Here is a 27,917-nt window from a genome sequence, read left to right as displayed (position 1 = left end):
TCTAAATGACAAGGAGGCAAATCAGCTTCTAACGCCGATCTAACTCTAGAATTTTACACTTTACTCTGAATTACCTCAACACTTGAAATTTAACACCAATGAATTTGCTGTGTAGGTGAAGCAAAGCTATACAAACGAAACAACTTTATGGTCCATAGTTAAATTAATTTAAAAAAATGTGCATAATTTTCACACTAGAAAGCACGTTTTATGTGGGAATGTTATTGATTTGCTTATATGCTGAAATGGCCCCTTTAAAAGTGAGATCAATGTAGCGAATTTTGACACTCTCACCACCTTCAGTGTGAACGCAGTTACAGAAGTGACTGCTCTCACAGGAGCCAACATATACATTGCATAATACATAAACAGGCATCATTGTAGATAAATGCCTCAGCAGAGACAGCTCCCACTGGAGCCCAAATATACTTTCATCATTATAAGTCACCGCCACAGTAGTGACGGTTCCCACAGGAGACATTTATTCATTCATACATTTTCTTTTTGGCTTAGTCCCTTTATTAATCTGTGTCTGAGAACATGCAAACTCCACACAGAAATGCCAACTGACACTGCCAAAGCTCGAACCAGTGACCTTCTTGCTGTGAGCTGATCATGCTACCCAAAGCACCTCCGTGACATGGAGACATGTCACGCATAATGCTGTGTGCATTGTAATATTTTAATCAAAATTGTGCTATTACTCTGAAAAACCTTCAAATACAGCTCTTACTAATGGAATGTACAATCACTAAAGATTAGCTGCCAGGCTGTCCAAATTTTGCCATGAAAACTTCTTCTCTACAAATTGATGCTTCTATTTCAGCTTTTTCACTGACATGGAAGGATCTAACAAGACTGCTCATTGATTCACCCTGAAGCACTACCACAGATCACCAGAAGACAGAAGCACCAGCACCACTTACCTTTCATTGTCACCACTCTCTGGGCACTTTGCTAATAAACCAAAATTTGAGGCTTTTGATAACATCTTGCCAGTCTTGTATTGTGTTGTGTTTATATATATATATATATATATATATATATATATATATATATATATATATATATATATATATATATATATATATATATATATATATATATTTGACAAAATCAGATAACTCCTTTAAAAGGAGTGAACAGGAGAACAAAAAGACTTCAAGCAGGTAGGATCATGCATATATATATACAGAGGTGGAAAGTAACGAATTACATTTACTCACGTTACTGTACTTAATTAGTTTTTTTTGAGAATTTGTACTTTTTAGTGTAATTTTTTAAATCTGTAATTTTACTTTTACTTAAGTATGATTTGCCTAAAGTATTGTACTTCGCTACATTTTAAATCATATCTGCTACTGAGTAAAAAATTAATATATAAAATATTGCAAAGGAAAAAGAAAAAAGACATGCCCGGAAACTACGTCACTGCAGCGGCAGAGTGAGAAAAGTATGCAGTGAACTTGTCTATTTACTGTTGCTGGAGCTGAATGTATATCGCATGCTTTTAGAAAGTTTTCAGCTAAATGCCTGTCAGCCCCAGCAATGACAAGGTAAGCTAGGAATACGCTTGCATATTTCCTATTTTTGTGGTGCTTATTTCATAATGTGCAATGGTTGCCATGACAGCTTAAAAGGATAGCTCACCCTAAACTGACAACTCTGTCACTTACTCGCCCCTTGTAATAAGCATGTTTAATTCTGTTTCTTTTGTTAAACACAAAAGAAGATATTTTTTAAAGAATGCTGGGAAGTTGTATCCATTGATTTCCATAGTAATTTTTTCCTGGCTGGTGTCCTGGGCGATTATAAATGCAGATCTAGCATCTGTAACGTTACTCCGGTCGTGTTTGAAAGATTCTGTTATTCTGAGATCTCTAGTGGAAAGAACTACTCCTGCTGTTTACTCCTGCTACCTGCTACTACTATCTGCTGCTGCTACATTTACTGCTGCAGTTTCTACTACCTGCTACTGCTATAGCTACTGCTACCCGCTACTACTATCTGCTTGCTGCTACATTTACTGTTGCAGTTACTGCTAACTGCTACAGTTACTGCTAACTGCTACTACTAACTGTTACCTGCTCTATTTACTGCTGTAGTTACTACAACCTGCTACTACTATCTCCTATTGCTACCATTGCTTATATAATTTGTGATTTTTGCTCTGTTTAGTTGTGTGATTCAGTGTGCAACAGAGTGAGTTTTGTGTCCTGTGTGAATCTTGCTTTTCTATAGCGAAACTACAGAAGCTGTATTTGGTTTTCTTTTCTTGTGTTTGGTTTGTTGTTTGTTTTCCTCTTGTATAATTTATCACGTATATTGACTTGATTTGATTTTCCTTGCAGGAACTGAGGTCCCACGTGTGCAGGATCTTGAGGTGGTGGTGGTGTGTGTGGATCTAGTGGTGTGTGTGTGTGTGTGTGTGTGTGTGTGTGTGTGTGTTTGTGTGTGTGTGTTTGTGTGTGTGTGTCTGTGTGTGTGTCTGTGTGTGTGTGTGTGAAAGTGTGCTTTTTGAACACAATGGAGCACTGGTGATCCCGCCTATGTGTGACCTCAGCCCTGTAAGTTAGTTTATTCAATTTATTTCTCCAGTTAATTTAATTTTCATATTTACTTTGTAATAACATGTTGTTGTTGTTCTTCTATAAATTTGTTTTCTTTATTTTTTTTTATTTACTGCAGTTACGTTGGAGGGAGGTGCTGGCAGAATGTTCAGGGAATTTTATGTGACTATTTTAATCTGCCACAAATTCTGAAAATACATTTTGTACTTTTATACTATACTCACGTCTCTTGCCTATCCATATGAGAACTGAACCTGTGTGGCCTAAGAGTAATGTTTAAGCCAATTTCTATTTCCTGGGAGAAAACTTCTCAGGTGGCGTAGTCGGATTTGCTTTGTGGATAAATTGTTAATCCCTACTCTCCCCCCATATTCCCCCGCGTCACATTCGCAGCAGCTGCAGTCACTGCTTTCGTTTTAATTATTCTCAGGCAAGTGATCATCCTTTCACTATCACTCATGTTATGTTTTTACCTGCTTTCTTTTGCTTACAGTTATTTTGTTAATATTTATTATTTCTGTTATTATTTCTCTTATTATTTATCAGAGATAAATTTGCTAAATCCATAATTTTAAACCCTAAAAAAGTAATGTGAAATAAAAACTAATTGCAATGCGACACAACCCATGTGCTCATGCACAGTGAGCAAGCTCATGCACAACACACACAAACAGGAATAAATTAAATAAATAAGGAGGCATGTGGACAACACAACATCTAAATCAATTCATTTTAGCATGTCAAAGTCATATCTATTAATACAAAATATATTTTCCAAGCAACAAAATTATGGCTTGTGAAAATGGCAAATGGCTAGTAATGTTGGAAATCTACTAGCCACTGTGACTGGTGATCAGAAAAGTTAATGTCAAGCCCGTATATATATATATATATATATATATATATATATATATATATATATATATATATATATATATATATATATATATATATATACAGAGAGAAAGAGAGAGAGAGAGAGTGTGTGTGTGAGACACCTTTTAAAGGATTTTACTGTAGTGCTATGTGTAAAGTCTACTGTGGGTTATAATGAGATTACTGCAGTCTATACAAGGAGGATCACTCGACTGTGGATTCAGCAACAAGCTTGTAAAAATTGGAACAATGGGAATACTTAAAATTCAGAAGAGCTCAACATAATCATGTGATCCTCACCCTAAATCATTCAGCATTTATAAAACATTTTGACCTTTTACGTTTATTTTACCCTGGTTTTATCAACATAGTATTTCTACCTACGCAGACACAGGTCTCGGCAGAAATTTACATGTTTATTTTGAATATAGTAGTACGTCCAACAGGACATTCAACTAATCTTTGTCATACAAACTCCTATCTCGTTTATCCGGTTTTCCGTAGAAGCGGTGTAAAACACGACATGCCTTCTGTACATCATTTTGTTCCTCAGTGTCCAGCAAAATGTTGGCATTGAGAACATTAAACCAGCGCAGGTTGATGGTTTACTTTTTTTATTTGCTTATCATATGCATACTTTTTTATATATTCATATATTTGGGATCATATTATGTGTACTCCAGAGACAAAATATTACCTGCTGGTAAGTTACATTTCTCTTTATAGCTGATGTTAATCGCTGTTTCATGTTTCTTCACGTTTTAAAAAGTCGTTGTGATGTGGAATGAAATTACATCATTCAGTTCAGGATGCCAGATTATTGCAAGCAAGAAACGAGGAATTTGTTCAATGTGTTAATGTGTCTAAAAATGTCTAAAATTTTATATGAGACATAATACAATGATGTAAGATATTATAGGTATATATGCCATATTTTATTCTTATAACTCACGAAGTAAATTATAGATATTACATGGGCAAAAATAACAATAATAATAGTATTAATAAAAAAGTTTTTTTTTTTTTTAAACAGAAAGGTTAAGAATAGCAGTCTCTGTGAATATATCACACAAATGATAAAACAACTGGAAGATTAGAAAACATTTTTTTATTAACTTCAATATCTGAGCTTAAATATTTGGATTTTATTTTCTTTTTGCTCTACCAAATCGTTTATGAACTAGGAGTTTAGTACAAACTGATAAAAATATTGTGCAAGTGTCCTTTGAGGTTAAAAAGTAAAACAAAAAATAAGATAAGATTAAGAACAGCTTTTGATGAGGAAAATGTATTACTCTTGGGTGAGTCAAAAGTATTTAAATGTACCATCATCAACATTATTCATCTGTATAAATTATTTAGTTAAAATTTGTATGGTAATTTAGAAGTGCATGCAAAATTAAAACAAATCAAATTTAAAAGCCAAACCCTTCCATCCATTTACTTGTTTTTATTGCTTAAACCTTAAATGGGGAACTGCAATGACCATTCAAATGTTTATGTATTTGTATACTTCTGCTTTGTATACGTTTCCTTGTCAAGTGCCAGTAACAACGGATTTAAGCAAAGATATAAGGAAGAGAGAATCAGCTGCAGACAATGAGACACAGGAGACAGAGGTAACATCATTAAATTGTAGGTTTGTCAACTTTACAATTCATGTACAACACCTAAACAAAATATCTGTGTAAAAAAAAAAAAGAACAAGAAAAAACAATTGTCCCATTGATAAAATAAATAAGTAATTTCTTCTTTCTGTGGCTTTCCTATAAAAAAGGATGAAGATGATGAACTGGCAGACAAAACATATCAGGTTTGTATATAAAATTCACTTATGTCTTAAATTTGAGAGATTATTCTTAATCTTTCATTAATATAAAGAGAAGTTTGGACACATACTGTACTTGTATAACAAATTATATGAAAAAAATATATATATTGTCAACCTTTTCGTAGTTAAAACTTACATTTCACTACCAATAAATTTATATTTCACTATTAAACTTTATTATAGGTTCTAGGGTTGTTAAAGCTTCTCTATTGTAATTTACAATGTCACAGTAATGCCAGACTCTTTTACCATCAACGATGCCAATCACTTGAGTTCCCCAGCAGGAGGGGAACTCCAATACTACGTGAAAAACTTCCACTATGGGGATTTTGCCAGAAAGCCAATCATTTGAAGGAGTAATAAAACGGGCCAATGAAATGCCAATGAGTTGGCGGCGTCAGCATACGCAGTTGGCAGCAATCACAATCAGCTGTGTATAAAGATGCCTTACGGTACAGAGAGTCTTTGGTGCTTTCATCTCCAACTTCCTTCAAGAGAGAAAGTGAATGAGAGAAGCTACCAGCGATCTACAGGCTGTTTTCTGCCGGTCTCAGAGAGTGTGACAACACAGTGGAGCTGGGTCCATTCTCCTGTCTTTGGGTATTCTCTGGCCCAGTTCTCCTAGAGCGGTTTGTATCAGAGCAAGTTTATAAAAAGAGCAACACGGTCGTGCAACGCATCTTTTTAAGGATGTCATTTCGACCGTGAATTTCTGGATGTGGTGGTTCCCTGTCCATAGATCATGGGCACGAGCACTAAGTTGCATGTCTGGGGGTCGAGCATGTTAATGCGGTGCTCGGGAGCAGTGCATGCCATCACTGTGATGGCATGTCTGTTGTGCAGCTAAGATCATGGCTCGCTCTTGCAAAATTGCAAACCACCCATGTTGTCCCCCGCAAGTCGGTTGGCACTCGAGCAGATCTGAGGGGTACAGTGGGGGTCAATTCGCCGCCCTCTGGTTCGCGGACTTCCCACTCCTCAGCATGCTCCATCCAAGCTTTGAGTGAGAGAAGCGCTCCATCATACCATATGGTCGCTCTCTCACTCGAGGACACCAAGGACTAGATGTCCATTGCTGCATTGGAGGGTAGGCTGTCATTTTCTTATGAGGATCTGGACCTGCTCGCCACCTTGGAGGTGTTGGATCTAGAGGCAGATATGATGGCTGTGCTTTCCCGGACTGCTTTGGATGTGGGTGTAAAAATAGTTCACCCTCCAGCCCCACGGCCGGATTGACTAGATGGGTGCTACATGGAGTGCTTCTAAGCCTCCTGTTCCCTTCTTCCCGAAAGTGCACAGTGAGCTTGGAGGGCACTCTCTGCCCGATTTGCGTGCACTTCCACTCTTACCACCCTTGACATTGAAGCAACAATGGGATATGAGACAATTCCAGAGGTTGAGCATGCCTTTGAGATCAATCTATGTCCTGTGCCTCTATGCCCAATTTGTGCCTCTTCTTGGCGCAGTCAGCCTTGTTTTCCGTGCAAGGCATGTAAGCTGTCTGCATCCCTCGTGGCCAGAGCCTACACTGCTAAGGGCCATGCTGCTTCTGCCCTGAACGCAATGGCCAAGCATCAGCGCTACCAGGTGCAAGCATTGACCCAGCTGCACAAGAGTGATTCCAAACCAGGCCTGATGCATGAGCTCTGCACCGCATCCGACTATGCTCTGCATACCACAAGGTCAGCTGCACGTGCCCTGGGAAGGACGATGGCCCCACTAGTGGTCCAGGAACGTCACCTCTGGCTAAACCTGGCTGATATGCATGATTGTGACAAAATTCACTTTCTTAATGCACCCATACCCCAAGCTGGCCTGTTCAGCGACACCGAAAGAGCAGTCGAGTGTAAAAGAGCAGTTGAGTGCAATGGCTAAAGGTATCTATCAGCAGGCTCATAAGACCAGTAGAAAGAATGACAGTGAAATGTGTCTTTAAAACAGTGCAATGTCCATGGCCCGACATATGCAGCAAGTTTAAAAAGTTACAGTTGAGTCACCAGGTCAGATAGCGGGAAAGACTCAAAGCAAGGCGAGGCAAGATTATTTATATAGCACATTTCATACACAGTGGCAATCCAAAGTGCTTTATCTAAACAGGAATAAATGAGACAACTTTAAGAAAATAAAAACAAATAATGAGAAATAATAAGAGTGATTAAAAACAGATTAAAATATGTTAAAACAGGTTCTAAAAGATTGAAAAGAAAGGAAAGACAAAATAGTGTGATCTGTTCGATGTAGCACAGTGCTCATTCAGTAAAGGCACATCTAAACAGATGTGTTTTCTGTGTTGATTTGAATGTACCTAATGTTGGAGTACATTTGATAATTTCTGGAAGCTGATTCCAGAAGCAAGGAGCGTAATAGCTGAAGACGGATTCACCCTGCTTTGCAATCCCAGATCTAGTGCAAGTGACTAATTCCCACGAATGTCTAATACTAATATGTATGATTTTTTCAATAGTCACTGTCAAATTACTTACTAAAATAAAAAAGTTTTAAATATGGCTGTCATGTGAAAAATGAACAGAAAAACTTGAAACTTGATGAAATTTCCCTACAGAACAAAAATAAAGAAAATCTTCCTGACAACCTGTTCATGGGTCATTTCAAACATTTGTTTATAATTGAAAACTGATTAAAGAACAACCCATTGTTAGCAAGAAGTAATATATCACAGTTTTTCAATCTCGGTCCTGGTGGGTCGGTGTCCTTGCAGGGTTTAGCTCCTATACTTGTTTCAAGTATATCTAGTAAAATCTTCATTAGCTTGTTTAGGTGTGTTTGATTTGGGTTAGAGCTAAAATCTGCAGGACACTGGCCCTCTAGGAACAACTTTGGTGATCCCTGAATAAGAGGCTTCAGAGGGAATGTTTATATACAAATTTTAAATGTTATTATTAATATATCATTAGTATTAGTAATATTAAATCTTATTAATTCTAAAAACAACTGAAGTGTTGGTTCATCCAAAAATGAAAATTAAGTTATTAATTTCTCACCCTCATGTTGAACCCTACAAGTCCTTCATTCATCATCCAAATACAAATGACAATATTTTAGTTCTGAGAGCTGAGAGCTCCCTTATTCTCCATAGAGGTTCTCCGACAAGTTGAAAAACAAGTCCATAAAAGTGCCAAAACAATCCTTTAAACAAACAATGTCTACAGAGATTCAATGGGAACATTGTTAAGCTTTGAGCAAAATTTTTCTTCTCTTCAGTGCCAGTATAGAGTGTGCAACGCCTATGTTATATTATCTAGAATGCCCCTGATCTTTCATTAAAACAGAAGGATTTATGCACAGACATCCTGGGGTATATATCACTGCACAGTGCTTGCGGATGCATGCAATATACTGGCAATTAAGAAAAGAAACTGTTGAATAAACCCAATATTTTTGTTTTATGTGCAAACAAAAGTATTCTCATAGCTTCACACTATTCCGTTTGAACCACTGATTGCATATGGTTGGTTTTGAGAATGTTTTTTGGTACCTTTTTGAACCTTAGGAAGATGAGAGGGCTCTTAGATTTCACTCAAAATTTCTAAATTTGTGTATTGAAGATAAATGAGGGTATCGGGGCTTTGGAACAACATGAGGTTGAGTAATTATTAACATAATTTTAATTTTAAGTGACATGCTAAAAACATGATATCAAATTGTTGATTGATTAATTAAATGCTTTTTATTTATATGTTAAATGTTACTCATGTTAACTAAAGATTCACAACAAAAACTTATATTTGTCATGACTGTGGCAGAAATAATATGTGAAGAATTTAAAGATCATTGGAGAAAAAGACAAGAAAAAATTATTTATAACATCAAACTGATTTTTAATTATCTTCATTTCAGGGTCGGGTGAACATGCATGTTTTTGAAGATTGTTGTGGTGGATCTCTTGACCAACTAAGGAACAACCTTCTCTATCCTTTGTTCCCCAATGTTAGTTCTATACACAATAAATTGTAAATTCTTAAGAAAAATCATTCTCAGTACATCATGCATTATAATGTAATGTTTCCCTTTAAAGGTGCGAACTTCAGTGAGCAGACTTGCTGTGTCACCTCAAGGAAACAGTTATGGGTTGAGAATCTTTGGCTTCCTTCATCCTGCAGAAACCAGTAGGTCCAGATTGACGAAAAAAAGTTTTATTGTATGCTGAGTTTAATAATATATTATTATTGAATTAACAAATCCATTGATGTTGTTTTATTACCAGATGAATATATTTTTGCTGTTGCCTCTGATGATAACTCAGAGTTCTGGCTCAGTTTAAACAAAAGTCCAAAAAAACTTCAACTCCTTGCTTATGTTGGTGAGGTAATGTCTGCTGTCAATTTGTTTGCTAGGGATTCAACAGTTTGTTTACAATGAAAAATGCATGAATAAATGTTGCAATTTGCAACCACATTGGAAAAAATTATGGTTTGTTAAATTTGAATTATTTATAATGATTAAAACACACGATTTTCGCCAAAAACACCTAAATTAGGACATAATGTCAATTATTAGATAAAAAATAATTCTTAACACTTTAGTTTACGTAACGATTCACAGCATTTACTACTAGCTTATTACCTTAAAATATGAATTGTTTATTAGCACTTATAAATTATGACCTTACTTTACATTCCTAATCTTACCCAATTCAACTAAATTCATCTTTATATCCATCGATGCACAGCTCCACAAGTGCTGAAACAAGCAAGCCAAAGGTTACAGTGGCAAGGAACATGTAAAATCCGGCAGCAGCTAGCTCTCTGCAACTCTCACGTGGTTGCCCACTGAAGCTAAGCAGGACTGTGCCTGATCAGTACTTGAATGGGAGACCACATGGGAAAGCTAGGTTGCTGCCAGAAGTGGTGTTAGTGAGACCAGCAGGGGGCGCCCAACCTGTGGTCTGTATGGGTCCTAATGCCCCAGTAAAGTGATGGGTACTCTAAACTGCTCACTGACTGGGTGAGCGGATCTTAACGGATGAGAAGTTAAACCGAGGTCCTGACATCATTAAAACTCCTCGAAAAAGAATAGAGGTTTAACCATGGCATCCTAGCTAAATTTGTCCACTGGCCTCTATCCATCATGGCCTCCTAACCATCCAAGGTCTCCTCTTCACCAGCTGGTGTGTGGTGTGCAGTCTGGTGTTGCATCATCCAGGTTTGATACTGCACACTGATGGTGGATCAGGACATCCCCCAATGTGTAAAGTAATTTGAGAGTCCAGAAAAGTGCTTTAGAAATGTAAGGAACTATTATTATTATTATTATTATTATTATTATTATTATTATTATTATAAAAAGTGAAGGTAAAAAAACTCAATACCTAAATCCAACTACTATATTGTGGCAAATTAAATAATGAGCTAAAAAAATAAAAAGGCATGACAAATACTAAGAGATACATAATTCTTAATTATGAAATTAAATTTGATTCATTTTCATTAATTCCTTACAAAATACATACAATTATGACAAAATTAAAAATAACTAAAATACATTTTAAACTTGAAAATTATAAATTATATAGAAATACCAAATGGTTGTCTTCTTCAATCTTTCTTATATGCAGTTAAAAATGGTTAAATAGCAATAAAGGCTTCCAATGTTATTAGCAACAGTAATTTTTTTTGCATTGCAAATCATTTACTTGTAAATATAGTAATGCCATAGAAAAACAACAAATCCACCTGTTGTGCCATGTGTGCAGTTCATTTGTTTTATTTACATGTTATTGGCTAATCCATTAATAGGCATGTGTTCAAAATATTAGGAGTGTGTAGAGTATTAGAGAATTAGTTTATTCTGTGAAAAAGAACCAGGGTCGTTAAGGGTCCTTTTATTAAAGAGGAAGGTCATCATGCAAATTGGTGAAGTTTGTTCCTAGCCATTGTCGCCACTGACATGTATGGTTAGGGACTTGTGGAGCTGTGCATCGATGGATTTGCTCTTCAGTGTTTGAACTCTCAGCAGTGAAAATTAAAACACACTGAAATGAACTAAACTGAACTTAAACTCTGAAAACTGGACTGCCACTGATTATAATTTACTATAATCTTCTATGTTAAGCCAAGCTGCTTTGACACAATCTATATTGTACAAGCACTATAGTAATAAAGATGAATTTAACTGAATCAATGTATTAGATTTTTATTATTTATATTTATTTTAAAATTTTAACATGAAATGGGTCATTCCATACATTTCAAAAGACCAACATAATTGATGTAAAAAGTTGATTTGTGAAGGAAAAATATATAAAGATGTGCAATAAAGTATAGGATGCTCATTTAAAAGTATCTAAAATGCCATAAAGTGGCAACAATAACTAAAACATGAATAAAAACAAGGAGGAATGGGAATGGAGGAACTGTACATACTGTAACAGCTGGAAGATATTTGACAAGAAGCCCCAACAAAACACCACTTGTAAGGTCTCACCCACTTTTATGTCCTTCAGGCCACTAGGAGGCAATTAGATTCTGCACCATTACTCCGCAAATGCAGTTGGCATCTCAAACCAGATCATTACAGCAATGCTAATAAGAAAGTAAAAAAAAAAAAACAGAATAAGCCAAATTGGTTAAAACTTGCCAGGAATGCATTTCCTGGCTCAAAGAGAAACATGGACTAGTGAAAATAAAGTCTGATGTTTATTGATAGTATGTCAAATGTTTCCAAGTTCAATGTAATACATAGAATTAGTCACTGTTGAAGTTTGGTTCAGTTTAATTCAGTTAAACTTAGTACAAATGTCAATGTTAAAGGATAAAGGGCTGAAGAGCGAGTTCAAGACCTGAATTAACCATACCAGAGGCAAGGAACCAAAAGTCCACCAAATGACAGAAGTTGGGAACAAATCCTGGAAGAAACCCGGTTCTAGGTTGACCAATTCTCCTCTGGCCAAACAAACGGCAGAGCTACAGTCTAAGATGCCTGAAGACAGATAAATGATTATCCCCTTTTGTACAGGTTACCAGAAGGTTGTTCAAATTAGCCGTAGGGATCTACAGAGATTTATGTCACTGGGGTCTTTGCAGGAATTAGTCTTGTGTTCTTGACTAAACAATGGCCAAAACAACCATTTGTTTTGATTATGTAAACCTTGGTATAAGCACCTGGAGCACCTTGAGGAAACCCATGCAAACACGGGAAGAACATGCAAACTCCACACAGAAATGACAACTGGCCCAGCCAGGACTAAAACCAGTGACCTTCTTGCTGTAAGGCGACAGTGCTAGCCAGTGAGCTGCCGTGCCACCATAAGACTTACGAAAGTAATCAATGTTCAATAGGGAGCCAGTGCAATGCTAACAGAATCAGACTAATAAGATCATTTTTTAATATATTTTAGAAAGTACTCTAGCAGATGAATTTTGAACTAGACCAACTATGATAATTAGGCCTAAAGGCCAACCACCAATTAACATAAGTACATGAACAACATCTTGGTGTTAGGTAAAAAGGACTTTATATAAACAGTTCAGTCCGCTGAACTCAACCCAACTGAAAACTGACATTAAAAGAGCAGTTTCTGCAGTAAAACCCAAAATTCACAGGAATAATGGGGCATAGTTTGTTTGTTATGGCTAAAATACCTGTTTCTGGGGGGTAGAAGTTTTTTTTTTTTTTTACATGATGCAACATAGTTTTCAACGAAATTATTAAAATCTAAACCTTTAGTTTGTTGGTATTATGAGTATATTGAAACTTTTAACAGCTTAAAATTTATTTTATATGCCTCCTGTAAAAATACACAGAATTCCTAAAATATTTTAATACTTCGATTTAGAATTGAATATGTAATGTTTCCATTCTATTTGAAATATGATAATAAAAACTATTTAAAAATATTTATTTTTAAATATAATACAATTTTCTATAACATTTTGTTTACATTTTCGAACACTGTATATAAACATTTAGTACTCTTTAGAAGTTTTTTAAAGCAAACAATGAAACTTAAATATTTGCTTCAACTGATTATTTATGTGGCATACTTGTGTTCTGATTCAGACAGGAAATGAATGGACTGCTCCTGGCGAGTATTGGAAATTTGCAACCCAAATATCCAAACCTGTTTTGTAAGGGAAATTTTAGTTTTTCTCTCAAAAACGTGCTCTCATTCAAAACACTGTAGAACCTCACACATGACATAATTTAAAGTTTCTTTCTGTTTCATAGGTTAGTGAAGGACAGGAAATATTTTTTTGAAGTTCTTTTAAAACAGAATACAGGAATGGATCATCTGGAAATAGCGGTATGCACTGTATTTATGTGTTTTAAAGACAGCAAAGCTTGACATGGTATATTTTGTTTATCCCAGATTCTGTTTTTCTTCTGCAGTGGAGTTTAAACCAAGGCAATAGCACTTTTTCTGTGATAACCTCAGAGTATTTATCATTATATAAAGGTATGTTTAAAGTTTGAAGTTTAAAGTTTGAGCTCAATGAGTGTGGTCATGGTATTCAATTGTTCATGCTATTGCATTGCTATTGAATTAATAATATATTTTGTTTTTGTCAGATGAATCTTCTCTACTAATGGGAGATATTGAGCATGTACCTCAAACGAAAGCAAGCTATGATAGGTTTCTTGAGCCAAATCCCTTGTCACTTCATCAAAGAGAAATAATCAGAGAAGACCCAAGAGATCACATCTACAAATGTGAGCATTATCTTCATTTTTAATAGATTTTTTTAAGTATACATTTGCCTCAACTTAATTGTATTTGTTCTCTTTCTATTTAACCAGACAAAATGCTAGAAGAATCATTCCTGAAGGACTTGTTTCCTGAATGTGATTACAAACCAAGCTATGTACTCAAAGAACACATTGGTAGATATCAAGGTGTATATTTAGTGAGTTAAGCATTTTATTCTCTGCACTTAAACCCTTTACAATAATTTTTGCTGAGTATTTGGTAGCAAACTGCTTAGCAAACAATGATTTATTTAACCACATAGAAATCGCTAATCTTAGCATGCTAACATGAAAGGTAATGATGGCATGCTAATGTTAACAATTGGTAAATAGCAGAATAAATCATATTAACCCTCATTTGAGAGGTCTGCATTCCCGCAGGGCCCGACAAAGTTTCTTATGACATGGCATTAATTTTCCAAATAAAGCGCAATAGCCACCAATCAAACAATAGACTATCATGTTACCGAGAACCTTGCTTTCCTGAAAGGTTCTTGGGAACATTATAGTCTATTATTTGATTGGTGGCTATTGCGCTTGGAAAGCATAACTGTGCTTGAAATTGGATTTTTACTTAAGTTAGCTTCACACCAGAGGAGGCGTGTCATTACTGTATAAGCACACAGCACGGATAAACCAGGGCCTTCTGCTTCATGCGGTTTACTTGTAGGGCTGTGCTTACAGCATATGCATAATAGTGCTCAGACAGAACAGTCAGGTTGTCAATGAGTAAAGTAGCAGAATATATATGAGAAAGCAAAGTGTGCATGTGCATCCTTGAATGATTTTAAACCTTAAATTTTGTCGTATTAATGTTTTTCTTATTGTAAGTTTTCTTTTTGAGGTGACAGAGAAAGGATATTAAACCATATTGTTGACAAATAAAAATTACAAATAGTTTTTCTAAAAACCTATTTTATTGTTAGCCCTCTCTTTCAGTAGTGGATTTAAATGTGTTGTAAATTTAATTGTAAAAAAAACAAGATTTAAATTTAACAGGAGCAATCGGGTTGGGAAGCGGGTGAATAAAGAGTGAATAAATAGTGGGAGAGGTTGGGAGCAGAATAAAGCCCAGCAAGAGAAGGTGGGAACAGGACTGGAAAAAATCACACACATCTGGAACACATCTAGTTTGTATTTAATTGAGTTGTTGAATATAACGGCAAATTTCGATAACACTTTCCAAAAAATATCCTTTAACCAAAAAATGTTCTGCTTACTGAGAAAAAAAAATACAAATTGAATTGAAGCAACAAAAATGTATAAACACATAATATTTCCTAACATTAATAATATCTTTAAAAGACTACCTTTAATTTTTAAGTTCAAAATGTTCTTTGCAAATAATGTAACTTCTGTTAAACTAAATTAAAACAGCAAGCTTTTGTTTAAATATGTTTAGTTTAATTTAATAAGTTACAGTAAAACAGGGTAACAACTTGTAAATAATATTTTATTGATATATAGTTTTTTAATGCCTATGTGCACTATACAAGTAATTTATAAACACACTTCAAACATTTTACAATTAAACATCAGGTAATACATTATGAACTAACATTATTTAACAATAATAATAATAATAATTGAAAATGATCTTTGACTTAGATTAATGAACTGTAAAGTGTCACCAAAATATCAAATTACTTAGTTGCAATAAAATTGCTAAATATTATACATACTATACATCATTCTTTTTCTTGTAGGTTCAGTTTTCTTCAGTCTATCCAAATGACTACACACGGCAAACTAATGATCAAAATGATGGAATGTGCTTCTACAGACAAGATCCGTCATTTCTGGCAGAGTATGAATGCAGTAATTTGCTGTAAAATATCAAATGCACAAGTTTCACTTTTTCACATAATTTAAACTAATTTTGTTAATTGCAAAACATTTTTTTTTACCATTTTAGTAAAGGACTTGAGGGTTATCTGACTGAGGTTGAAGACCCTGATGTACAAAATACATATAAAGGTAAAACAATAATTGTAACATTAATTGTTTTTTTTTAAATGTTTGTTTGTTTGTTTGTTTGTTTGTTTGTTTGTTTGTTTGTTTGTTTGTTTGTTTGTTTGTTTGTTTGTTTGTTTGTTTGTAGCTCTGAAATATTCTACAAACCCAAACTAGGTGAAGGTCCTTTCTGGCACCGCGTCTATGATGTGAATCCCCTCAATGCTGCTTCCAAGCAAACTACCATAGTGGCAAATTCCTGCAGAACCTCTGGAAACATTGTGATGTCCCAAAGCCAAGCACTGCCCATTGTTACAGCCTTTCTTAAAGCACTGCATTCAAGAGAAGACACACAGTAAGATTGTTTAAGCTTCTTTTTCAGCTCTTTTTTCTTAAAAGTTGAATCGGATTAAATATTTTAATATTAAATATTATATTCTTTACATACGCCTGTTTTTGAGAAAACTATGGACTCTACCCTGTCTTACCATTTTTTTGTAAAAATATAGCAAAACTGACTAATAATGGTACATTATGTTTTTCTGTGTTTATATAAAGAGATTGTAATTTAGATGTAACTTTAGACCAGTGGTCACCAATCTTTTAAAGTAATTTTGGGATCTTCTGAGTGAGTGGTAAAGAAACAAGTTGATTGTAATCATTGGTCTGGCAACCACCAGTGGTGAGAGAGAGTACTGAAAGGCCATACTCAAGTAAAAGTACCATCTAGAGCAGTCGTTGCCAACTACATTTTTTGGATGCCTGCTAACACCTTTTACTTTGTATCACACTTTTACTTGACACACCCTTTTCAGGTCTTGGAGTCTCTACTAATGAACTGAGGATATAGTTGTGCTTCCAGTACCTGAATAATGAAAAAAAATATATCATTATATATAACAGCCCCACACTGTGTGAAAATGACATATTTGATAATAAATAAACAAATAACAGTGGAATACATCAAAATAATACGATTTCCAGGTATGATTTATTCATAATTACAAAATAAGAGCCACAAGTTTTTGCTCACTTTTTCTGGAATATAGTCTTCATATGTAAATCTAATCCATTTCCCTGTTGCTTCTTCCGAAGCTGGGATTCTGTGTTAGGGCACCTGTGAGTCTCTAAGACAATGTTTGCCAGTGGTGTAATCTCATGGACAATCATGGACAATCTCATGGACAACAAGCAATCCGGCTTTAAGAAAGGCCACTCAACTGAGACTGCCCTGCTCTCGGTCGTGGAGGATCTCAGACTGGCTAAAGCAGACTCTAAATCATCAGTCCTCATTTTGCTGGACTTGTCAGCTGCTTTTGACACTGTCAACCACCAGATCCTGCTATCTACGCTTGAGTCACTGGGCGTTGCGGGCACTGTTATACAATGGTTCAGATCTTACCTCTCTGACAGGTCATTCAGGGTGTCTTGGAGGGGAGAGGTGTCCAACCTACAGCATCTAAACACTGGGGTACCTCAAGGCTCTGTTCTTGGGCCACTTCTCTTCTCCATCTACACATCATCTCTAGGACCAGTCATCCAGAGACATGGATTCTCCTACCACTGCTATGCTGATGATACCCAGCTATACCTCTCTTTTCATCCAGATGATCCCTCGGTTCCAGCTCGTATCTCAGCCTGCCTGTTGGATATTTCACACTGGATGAAAGATCATCATCTTCAGCTGAACCTCGCAAAAACGGAAATGCTTGTAGTTTCTGCCAACCCGACTCTACACCATAACTTTTCAATCCAGATGGATGGGGCAACCATTACTGCATCCAAAATGGTGAAAAGCCTTGGAGTAACGATTGATGACCAACTAAACTTCTCTGACCACATTTCTAGAACTGCTCGATCGTGCAGATTTGCACTCTATAACATCAGAAAGATCCGACCCTTCTTATCTGAACATGCAGCTCAACTCCTTGTTCAAGCTCTTGTTCTCTCCAAACTGGATTACTGCAACTCTCTACTAGCTGGGCTTCCAGCTAACTCTATCAAGCCTCTTCAACTGCTCCAGAATGCAGCAGCACGAGTTGTCTTCAATGAACCTAAACGAGCACATGTCACTCCGCTGCTAGTCCGTTTGCACTGGCTGCCAGTTGCTGCTCGCATCAAATTCAAAACTCTGATGTTTGCCTACAAAGTGACTTCTGGCCTAGCACCTTCTTATCTGCACTCACTTCTGCAGATCTATGTGCCCTCCAGAAACTTGCGTTCTGTGAATGAACATCGCCTCGTGGTTCCATCCCAAAGAGGGAAAAAATCACTTTCGCGAACGCTCACGCTCAATCTGCCCAGTTGGTGGAATGAACTCCCTAACTGCATCAGAACAGCAGAGTCACTCGCTATTTTCAAGAAACGACTAAAAACTCAACTATTTAGTCTCCACTTCACTTCTTAATCTGCAATTGCCTATTTGAATATCACACTAACTGTACAAAAAAAAAAAAAAAAACACTACTAACACTTCCCTTCTTAGACTTTACAGACCTGAAACTTGCCTTTAGTACTTATTCATTGTTGCTCTTAGTTGTGTAAATTGCTTCCTTGTCCTCATTTGTAAGTCGCTTTGGATAAAAGCGTCTGCTAAATGACTAAACGTAAATGTAAATGTAGATCATTTAAAATGAAAGGCTGAAGGTTGCACCAAGAAAAAAATTTTTGAGTGGTCCATTGGGTTCTGTGAGATAAAACATTTCAATCTCCACCAGTGCAATTTTGTTGGATGATCCAGTTAATCCTCCTAAAGTTTTTGATGACTCTGAGACTGCTATTCTGGCCAAATCCATTAATCCACCTCTCAAATGCACATGTACTTAAAACTAAGGAACCAATGGACATAGTGCTCTCAGCTAGGGCCTTCTATGGCCAATTTCTGCCAATTTCTGCTATTTCACAAGCTGCTGATTCATGAACCAGCCACATAGCAGCATCCTCAAGGTGTCACACTCCTTTTCAGTGAACCATGTTTACATGCGTAACAAGAGCTTGACAATAACACCTGACATCCCACCAAATGAAGTTCAATTTTAGCAGTAAGATGGTAAGGATCTTTTTGGATCTTTGTTTGGATTTTTTGCCTGGACGCATTAACGTCAATACAGTACATCACCAAATGTGAAGTGCCAGATCGGGTAAAAACTGAACCCGCCTTTCTATTCAAACACTAACTGAGATCACAATACTGATCATGACATGAGGATGATAATCACTGAGAGATGGAGATTTGGCTATGGGGAATAAAGGGTTAAAGTTCATTTTACAACTGAGTTTGTTACTATAATTTTTCTGATGATAGTTACAATAACCTACCCTGCAATGTGGGAAAAGGCCGTCGTTTGTTATTAAAGGAAAGAGCAGCAAAGACTGACTGGCATCAGAGAAAAAAATGGCAGGGCAAGTAAATCCTTAACGTTAAGCCCTGAAAAAATCTTGTGAAATAAAAAAAAAATGTATTGCAGTACAACACAATGAATTCCCCAACCTACTGGTTCATGTGCATTGAGCTAGTATCATGGGTCAGGTTTGATTTCTGTCATGTTCTTTTTTCTGTTACAACTGTTTGCTTTTACGTTCAGTACTGGCACATGCACATTACACACCTGCTGCATTACACACCACAATAACACCTGCTTACATGTTATTGTGATTACAGATTCTGTTGTTCTTCTTGCCATACTGTTACCAGTTTGTTTAAGTCTTGTCAAGTCCTGCCTGGTCATTTAATGTTTGACATCTCCCACCTGTGATCTGTGCAGTCATCCTGCTGTTTGAGTTTACCTGTTTCACTCCTGTTTGAGTCTCAGTTCTGGAAAGATTTCTGTGGACAGATTGGTTTTCAGCCTGTTATTTGGTTTACACTCACAGACTAATAAGCAGGCCGATTGCGTTAACCAAATTCTGGGACATTTACTCCACACCCTGGTTGCTTACAACTCTGTGTCATGGTGTAAGCATCTTGGATGGACAGAATCAGGCACGTGTACACAAAGGGCTCAACCTGTGCAGTGCACATGCCCTTTTTAGTCTTTGATAGAAAGTGCCCTTCCAAAATGATCAAAAGTGCCCCCGCGACGCGGCACACCTTCGGTCCCGCCCTTCAGTAGGTGCGCGACAACACCGCTCTTGAGTATGCGCGCGACAACACAGCTGATCAGTATGCGCGCATCCACTCTGCAGATCTGCAGCAGCCCCTGCCCCCGCTCTTCCTAAAAAATCCTCCACATGCCCTTTGGACGTTCTCTGCACGGGCCAGGACAGAATAGACCTTTAAGTCTAAATTTCTCCATTTCACTGTTGTGTAGGATACCAACTACCTATATTTTGCTCTCAGGAATCTGAAGCATTGGTGGCCTCAATTCAAGCTTTCATTAAATGGTGTTGGCACACTTGTCAGAAAGCATGCAAGTCATTACTTAAAACCTTTGAACGAACATGTGACAATGCTAATCTTCATTGTTTTAAAGCTTCCAGATAAGTTTGTTGTCAGAAAGTCCCGCTTTCTACTTACTCAACCTTTCAACCTCCCTCTGCAATCCCCGTCTCGTAAGTTTGCACCTAAATTCATAGGTCCTTTTTCCATCTTCAAGATTTTTGTACTGTGACCATTCGACTTGTTTACCCCATTCTATGCAACACAAGCATCCCATGTTTCATGTCTCATGTATTAAGCCCATTATTCGTACACCCTCCAAACCATCCCCCTCCTCCCACCCTGTTCTTGCTGAGAATGCTCCTGTGTTTACAGTCAAGATATCAGTCAGTTTAAATATTTGGTCAATTGGGAGGACTTTGGTCCTGAGGAAAGAGCTGGGTTGCGGCTGGAGGTATTTTGGACCATTCATTGATCAAGGACTTCTTGAAAGTTTTTTTTCCCTGGAAGTGCCAGGGTCGCTCCTCTGGGCAGGGGTACTGTCATTGGTCAGGTTTGATCTGAGCTTCTCTGTCATGTTAAAGTCTTGTTTAATCCTGGCAGTCTCATTGATTGTTTGATGTCTCCTACCTGTGATCTGCACAGTCATCATAAGAAGACAATATCAAGCCTGATGTATTGCTGCCAAATTCTGACCATACCATCCGAATTTTGCAGCAAATGTTTGTGTAAATTAGCAGTTAAACGGGAAACTAATAAAGTGTATGGTAGGTCTGTATGGTCTTTACAAGCTGGTTAAAGATCATCTCTAAAATGTATTTAAATCAAGTTAAATGACAGAATAAGCACTTTTTTTCTGTTGCAGCATGATAGTACAATACATGTGTGGTCCCACATATATTTTGTATTTGGTATTATAGTATTTCGTATGTTCTCTCATCTCCACAGAGGCTACTCCCTGTTGCGTGTGGTGAATGTTGTGAAGCGTGAAGACAAGGACTTGGGCAGCCGTTATCTGGTGGAACTGGAACTTGTGGACCCACAGGGTCAAACTGTCCTTGTTTCACGTTACATTTATGCACAAGATGAAAATTCGTCAAAACCAGCACTTCTCTGCAGTCCAAAAGCTTTCAACTGGAATCCATCTGCTACTGTTCACATAATTGTTGCAGGTAATAGTAACAATATGTATTTGTCTTTTAACTGTGCGGCATTTTAAAACTTTATTTTAACTTTGGCCCTGTCCACATAAAAAAATTGTATTTTCAAAACAGCACTATTTGACTTGTGACTGGAACCGAAACTTTCTGAAAACTATTTCCAGGGTGAAGATTTTACAAATCTCCGGGTACAGAGTAGTCATGAGGAGGCAAATGCCACACGTTCGCGGCAAACGCATCACATATTCTGTGTCGTTTGCACCGCAGAATGGTAATCTGCCTCTGTTCTCATGTTCGCATTGATTTATTTGCAATTTTGTATGAAATACTTGATTCCTCACGTGAACCCAGCTAAAAAAAAGTAATTATAATTAAAAACAAACTAGTTTTCTCATTTTTGTTTTTGCCTTAATAACTGGAGCACCACAAGGCCCATACCCATTATGCAAACATAGGGAGCAGCAGTTTATTTCCCTCTAAAGAGACACAAAAGGAAAACTGCAGTTTTTTTTGTTTTGCTTTGTTTTTTTGCTTCTAGACACAAAAAATGGGTGATTTACAACATGGTAAAATAATAATGTAGGGTATTTTAAGCTAAATCTTTGATATTTTTATCTTGTAATAATACAACCTTTTAATGTTTAATTTAAAAGCCCTGCCAACTGTACAAAGTGAATGCACTGTTAATAAACTGAATGTGACAGCTCAAGCTTATCATCAGTTATTGTTAATGCATGTGTACAAATTATAAATGTAATGTTCATTTGCCTTCCAACAGTGAAAGATCAAGCCAGATGGATCATACAGTTTATTCGGGAAATGGAAAAAATATACCAAGCAACTGGGGACAAAAACTTTAATGTAATAATTGTAGATTACAACAGCTCTGACATAAATATTGAGAAACGACTAGAAATGGCTAAATTACCCAGGTAAAACACAGTTGTTGTTTTTTTGCACTTTTTTTTTTTTCAAAAAGTTATATGGCTAATGTTGTCGACATGCACACCTTAAATACACAGTTACAAACTGAAGAAGATGGGGGGTAATTTTGAGAGATCAGGTGGACTTCAGGCTGGAATAGACCTTGTTGAAGTAAGTAACCTCATTTTAACGCTCAAAAATTATCACGTTTCATATTTTCTATTTATAGAAGTGGTTTTGGGTCATTGAATAGCTGTATTATATAAAGTGTGTTTTCATTTTGTTTTTCTCCTCAGGATGAGCACAGTATTTTGTTTCTGTGTGACCTGCATCTCTACTACCCAGTGACAATAATAAACAGTATTCGAAAACACTGCGTTGAGGGAAAGATGGTGTATGCCCCTGTTGTGATGAGATTGGATTGTGGTGCTTCTCCAAGAACCCCAAATGGTATTGATTTTTAGTTTTACAGTTCATTATTTGTTCTACAATACACTAATCTTAATAATGCATATATTAACAAAGAGAGTAACTATTGCTACAGTATTTGCCAGAAAAATAAAATCCATAAATGTTCATTTGAATAGTGTTTTAATCCTTCACTCTTTTGAATGATCATAAAATCCTCCGACAACTCTTAAATACCTACTTTATAAATAATGCAATACATACTTAAGCAATGAAAATATAATTATTTTCAAAGTATGAAAAACAATAATTTAACACATTATGTATGTGCTTGTAAGTCAAGAAATCAGCATTTGCAGCTGTAGTTGTAAACTGCTTACAAATGTCTATTAATGTACAGTTAATGTTTTTAACTTATTTGCTAATGCATAATAAATAATTCATAGCGTGCAGCTTTTATAGAGTTACCAATTATTTTTTACCAAAAGATAAATGTAAGTAAAACTATTTTATTTCCTTTATTTAATACTTATAATTAAATATTGATATATAATTTATTTAGTTTTACCATTTTAGTGTGCATACACATTTCAAAGTATTTATTTATTTAACTTAATCCTTTCATTCAACTTTTACAATAACAGCAAAATAAAAGTACAGAATTATTTACTTCAGATAATTAATTCTTAATACATAGTTTTTACAGTTTTAACGTTTTAGTGTGCAAATACATTTAAAAGTATTTATTTATTTTACCTTAATCCTTTTACTGAACTTTTACAATAATAACAAAATAAAAGTACAGAATTGCAGAAACAAGTTTAGGAATAAAACCAGTAATTTCATGCAAGGGATCAGGACTTTTCATCATTATGTGAAAAGACTCTTTCGAAAAATACCTGTGTTTCGAGTTGTCAGATTCATGAAAATGTACATTAATACTAAGTGCAGAAGAGACCAAACTAAATAAATATTTAAAAACATGGGTTTGCGATATATACTTTGTTTATTTTGGCTTTGAACAGCAGAGAAAAAACCAGAATCAAGCAAAATCACAGACAATGAAGATATTTGAATTGTTAATTCTCACTGGTCTCTTTTTGCACATATTTGCTTACCTGCCTTTTTAAGGAAATGTATTATATGAACAATTTGGTTGAATGTGATTTTGGTCATTGTTGTCAAAATCCTAAGGGTGCTTAAAAACTAAAATTGGAGGGCTTTAAGTGGGTGATTAAAAGAACAAACTTAAAGCAATTTTCTTGTTTTTAGCCAAATATCTTTGATTAATTGTTAATAAAACAAGACTAAATATTTGGTAAATTTCCAGGTGATTGTATCATGATTCAGGTATTTTATCTTAGATATGACCTGGCCATTAACTGTCTACTTTTTCAATTTACTGGGACATAAACGTTTATCAGTTTAGTTTTGGTTAAATTGTAATATTTACACTATTCCACAGGTTTTTGGGAAATTGCTGGTTATGGACTGATGGGAATCTACAAGTCCGACATGGACCGAATTGGTGGCATGAACACCGTAGAATTCAAGGACAAATGGGGAGGTGAAGACTGGGAGTTACTAGACCGGTAAACCCTGTTATTTTTAAATTAATAAAAAATATGCTAGTGTTTCAATGTGCACACATGTCATTTTATGATATTGTTTTATTGTGTATAGAGTGAGTAGAAATAACTTGAATAACTGCATTGCCAAATACAGAATGAGGGTAAACTTGTTAAAGAGCCCCTATTATGCAATAAAAAAGCTGATATTTTGGTTTTGGGGGTCTCTAACAACAGGATGATATGCGCTGCAAGGTCAAAAAACACTTTCATTGTCTTATAATATGCATTTCTTTTACCTAATTATCCCAATGACCCTCATAGGATTTGTTCAGCGATTCATTTGTTCCCAAAACCCTCCTTGGCACAATTTTAATCTGCTAATTATTAATGCTAATTGGTTCGACGAGCAAGTCTGTTGCAAATGGTCGACTGCGTTCAGCACAGAACAGAGAGAATCACCCGCCATGGCTTATCAACAATTTTGAAGTAGTCAGACTACAGAGTATATGTGTGAGCCGTATGCAGGAGGGCATTAAAACAGTGCAGTTAAACACCACCATACTGCTTTATTTTAACCATGACACACATTTAGTGTTAATCCACACAGCAGCTAAAGCTGAACTATTTTGAAACTTGACCGCCGCACGTGTGTAGGAACAGCTGATGGTGGCCATAGCAACAATAAAATGCATAGTATCGCAAGCTTGTGTACGTGTTTAAATCCATAAAGAAGTCGGTACACATCACGCCAACACGCTATAGATTCGTTACCCCAACGATTCATTTAAACCACTCTGAAACAACACTTTTATAGATGAATCAATAGTTTTAAACATGGCGCACTTTCAGATTTAAGCCTTTAAGCTGAATATTTTACTCTTGGGGCTCTTTAAATCATCAATTAGTGTACCAGATTGTTTAGAAAAACTTGTAAAAAGAAGTGTATGCTTGCATAAGAACAATGCTAACATAGTGGATTAAATGTGAGAATAGATATAATGAGGAAAAATAAACTATGATAAATATAAATATATTTTAAATGTTAAAAACTTGCTGCCAAAATTTTTAAAACTTTGTGGTTGAATAGAGGCAAAGTTTAAAGAGTTTGAATGACTATGTATTAATATTTTTGGGATTCATTGTGATCCTTGGATAGATTGCTTTAATTTGTGTTCTAAATATACCTGACCCTATTAACTTGGTACACAAAAAGACATGTGCAGGGAAAACAACAGTTAAACCTGTTTTAAATCATTCTTTTTGATCATTTAAATCTTATTTTCTCTTTGAATGGTATATTTTTATTGTATCTACATAATTGTCTATTTTTCTCTTTCAGAGTCTTAGGGAATGGGTTAGAGGTAGAGCGACTCCATCTGAAAAACTTTTTCCATCATTTCCACTCCAAACGTGGAATGTGGGTAAACAGCAATTCAGAAAAAAAGGAAAAATAATGATTAGATGTTTCTGTTTCCTCTCCTATATCATAACAACCTACTATGAGCGACCAAAACTATATAAACTTTGCTTTCCACAAAAAATAAAATTTTTGCACTATGGAAAACTATTTATAAACAAGCAAAAAAAAGTTGCCCCATTCAGATAGTAGTGAATTATTTTGGGGACATTTTTAAACTAAAAATCTCCATAGCTCCTTAGTGATTAAACATACTATTAGATGAAGATAAACTCGCTGTGGATGATTGAATGATTATTCACACACTCAGTCATGTGATCATATTTATGCCTGTGAACCTTAAATCTAAGTTTCGCTTTATTCCTGATCAAAATTATTCTAGATTCACACACAGAGCATTGGAGTCAGCACATGCGAGACTGTTGTAGTATCAAAAGCCAGTTGAAGAGGACCACAAAGCAGAAAACAACTAGTCAATGATTAACCGTATGGACTACAGTAATTTCTAAAAAATTAAGTAAAATCTTAATTTTAATGTATTTTTGTTGGTCAGTTATAAGCAAAATTTACAAGATTTTAGGTGAAGTTCAAAGCAAGGTCCGTTTATAGGCTTCAGTGCCAAAACACAAACTGGCCTGTTTAATAAATTATTAATATAAATAAAATTACAGCGAAATATTCACAGTTTCAGAGTAGCCTATATTAGGCTGAATAATTTTCTGTAAATGACAATCCTCCTGTCAGTTTCACTTTTATTAATTTAATCAACTACTTTGACCACAATGAGCCAGGCTTTACAAACTGTTCACAGCACTAAAAGTATTCCCCTCTGAAGAATAAACTCAGTCAGAAGGATGTAAAAACAGAAACTCGTTGTGAGAATAATTTTACATGAGCGGCATACATTGCATCTGCACAACTAGTGCATGAATGAAGTGCTTGAATGCTGATTTATACTCCACTGACTGTGCGCGTACCTCAAGAAAATTTTATCACAAGGCTTTTGTACTTGACGCCTTTACCATTGTTATATTCTTTAAAACGACAGTGGGCAGTCAAAGGAAACTAACTGTAAAACAACTATTTTCACTAGTTATTTTTATTAATAATTTTAATTATTATAAAGAATTTTATAACTAAGATTTTTTTAAATCAAATTGTGATGAGTCACTTGCTTTTGTTTAGATCTTAGACAGTTCTACCTTTTATAGTTTATTAAAATATTAATAACAACAGAACATGGGTTGCTCTACAAATAAAAGCAAATAAAAAGGTACACTTACTAAAAATAATGGTCTAACATTGCTGATAATTATCACCAATAAAGCCTAGAAAAATAGGGCATCAGTATATTGTAAACCGATAGGATCAAATATTCTTTTCCAGTTATCAAAGATATAATGTGTTGATTCATTTTTAGTTTTGTAATTATTAAATTGTTTTTTCATTCAAAATTGTAATATATATATACATTAGTGTAAAACCTATGAATGGTGGAAAAACATATTCAGTAATTGTTTATTACAACCACATGGTTCTTCACTTTTGCCATGGCTTCTCTTTTTGGTTTCAACAAACTTATGCCTCAAGTTTTTCTAAACTTTTTAACAAAAAAAATGTCCTCCTTTTCCACTGCTGTTGCAATCTGAAGCCGAGAATTATTTGCCATTTTGGTTAAACATAAGATCACTCATGGCCCGATCATAATAATGTCTGAATAGGCATACCTGTTTCAGGCAAAATTTCTTCAAAAGTGATTAATATTCAACTCAAATTGACTGTTTGTTTTAGTTTTTTTAAATAATGTGCGCTCCGCCAGCCAAAATCATGCAACATGTACCCAAAGTGAACCTCCAAAAACACTGCAATTATGTTCCAGTTACTGTGAACGCATCGAGTGTAAATCAGTCTTAATGCATAACTAAGACACAGCTCGCAGCTCGTATCTACAGACACTTCCAAAACTTAGCAGCACAAAGGGAGGAAATCAGTGCATTGAGGGTCTATCCAATGTATTATTGAGCCTTTTTCCCTCTCTACTCCAGTGTTGCAAATGTGATCTGCTGATCTAATATGCACAATGCAAAATGATTTAAAAACAGCACTGAATCTTTTTGCAGGTC

At 35.6% G+C, this 27,917-nt stretch overlaps 1 protein-coding gene across 3 annotated transcripts; it reads left to right on the top strand.

Moving 5' to 3' along the window:
* The first annotated feature begins 3,901 nt into the window (after positions 1 to 3,901).
* On the top strand, positions 3,902 to 26,063 carry b4galnt3a (beta-1,4-N-acetyl-galactosaminyltransferase 3a). 3 transcript variants are annotated; one of them, XR_015483232.2, is made up of 21 exons: positions 3,902 to 4,149; positions 4,989 to 5,065; positions 5,224 to 5,259; positions 9,136 to 9,225; positions 9,314 to 9,404; positions 9,503 to 9,603; positions 13,297 to 13,364; positions 13,465 to 13,540; positions 13,627 to 13,693; positions 13,807 to 13,947; positions 14,035 to 14,141; positions 15,690 to 15,790; positions 15,899 to 15,960; positions 16,114 to 16,291; positions 21,263 to 21,486; positions 21,639 to 21,745; positions 22,253 to 22,406; positions 22,497 to 22,569; positions 22,695 to 22,848; positions 24,272 to 24,398; positions 25,717 to 26,063. XR_015483232.2 is itself a non-coding variant. In XM_087248295.2 (20 exons), the coding sequence occupies exons 1-20, from the start codon at positions 4,011 to 4,013 to the stop codon at positions 25,829 to 25,831; spliced, it is 2,181 nt and encodes a 726-aa protein (XP_087104421.1). In that variant the 5' UTR covers positions 3,906 to 4,010; the 3' UTR covers positions 25,832 to 25,975. The 3 variants fall into 3 exon arrangements, 2 of the variants coding, with proteins under 2 accessions (XP_087104421.1, XP_087104422.1); XM_087248295.2 differs by lacking the exon at positions 21,639 to 21,745 and having other exon boundaries at positions 3,906 to 4,149; positions 25,717 to 25,975; XM_087248296.2 differs by lacking the exons at positions 9,503 to 9,603; positions 21,639 to 21,745 and having other exon boundaries at positions 3,955 to 4,149; positions 25,717 to 25,975.
* The last annotated feature ends 1,854 nt before the right edge of the window (positions 26,064 to 27,917 follow it).

This window comes from Danio rerio, chromosome 4, assembly GCF_052040795.2.
Source record: "Danio rerio strain M-AB ecotype USA chromosome 4, GRCz13ab, whole genome shotgun sequence".
Lineage (NCBI taxonomy): Eukaryota > Metazoa > Chordata > Actinopteri > Cypriniformes > Danionidae > Danio > Danio rerio.
This window is presented reverse-complemented; position numbering and strand designations above follow the sequence as displayed.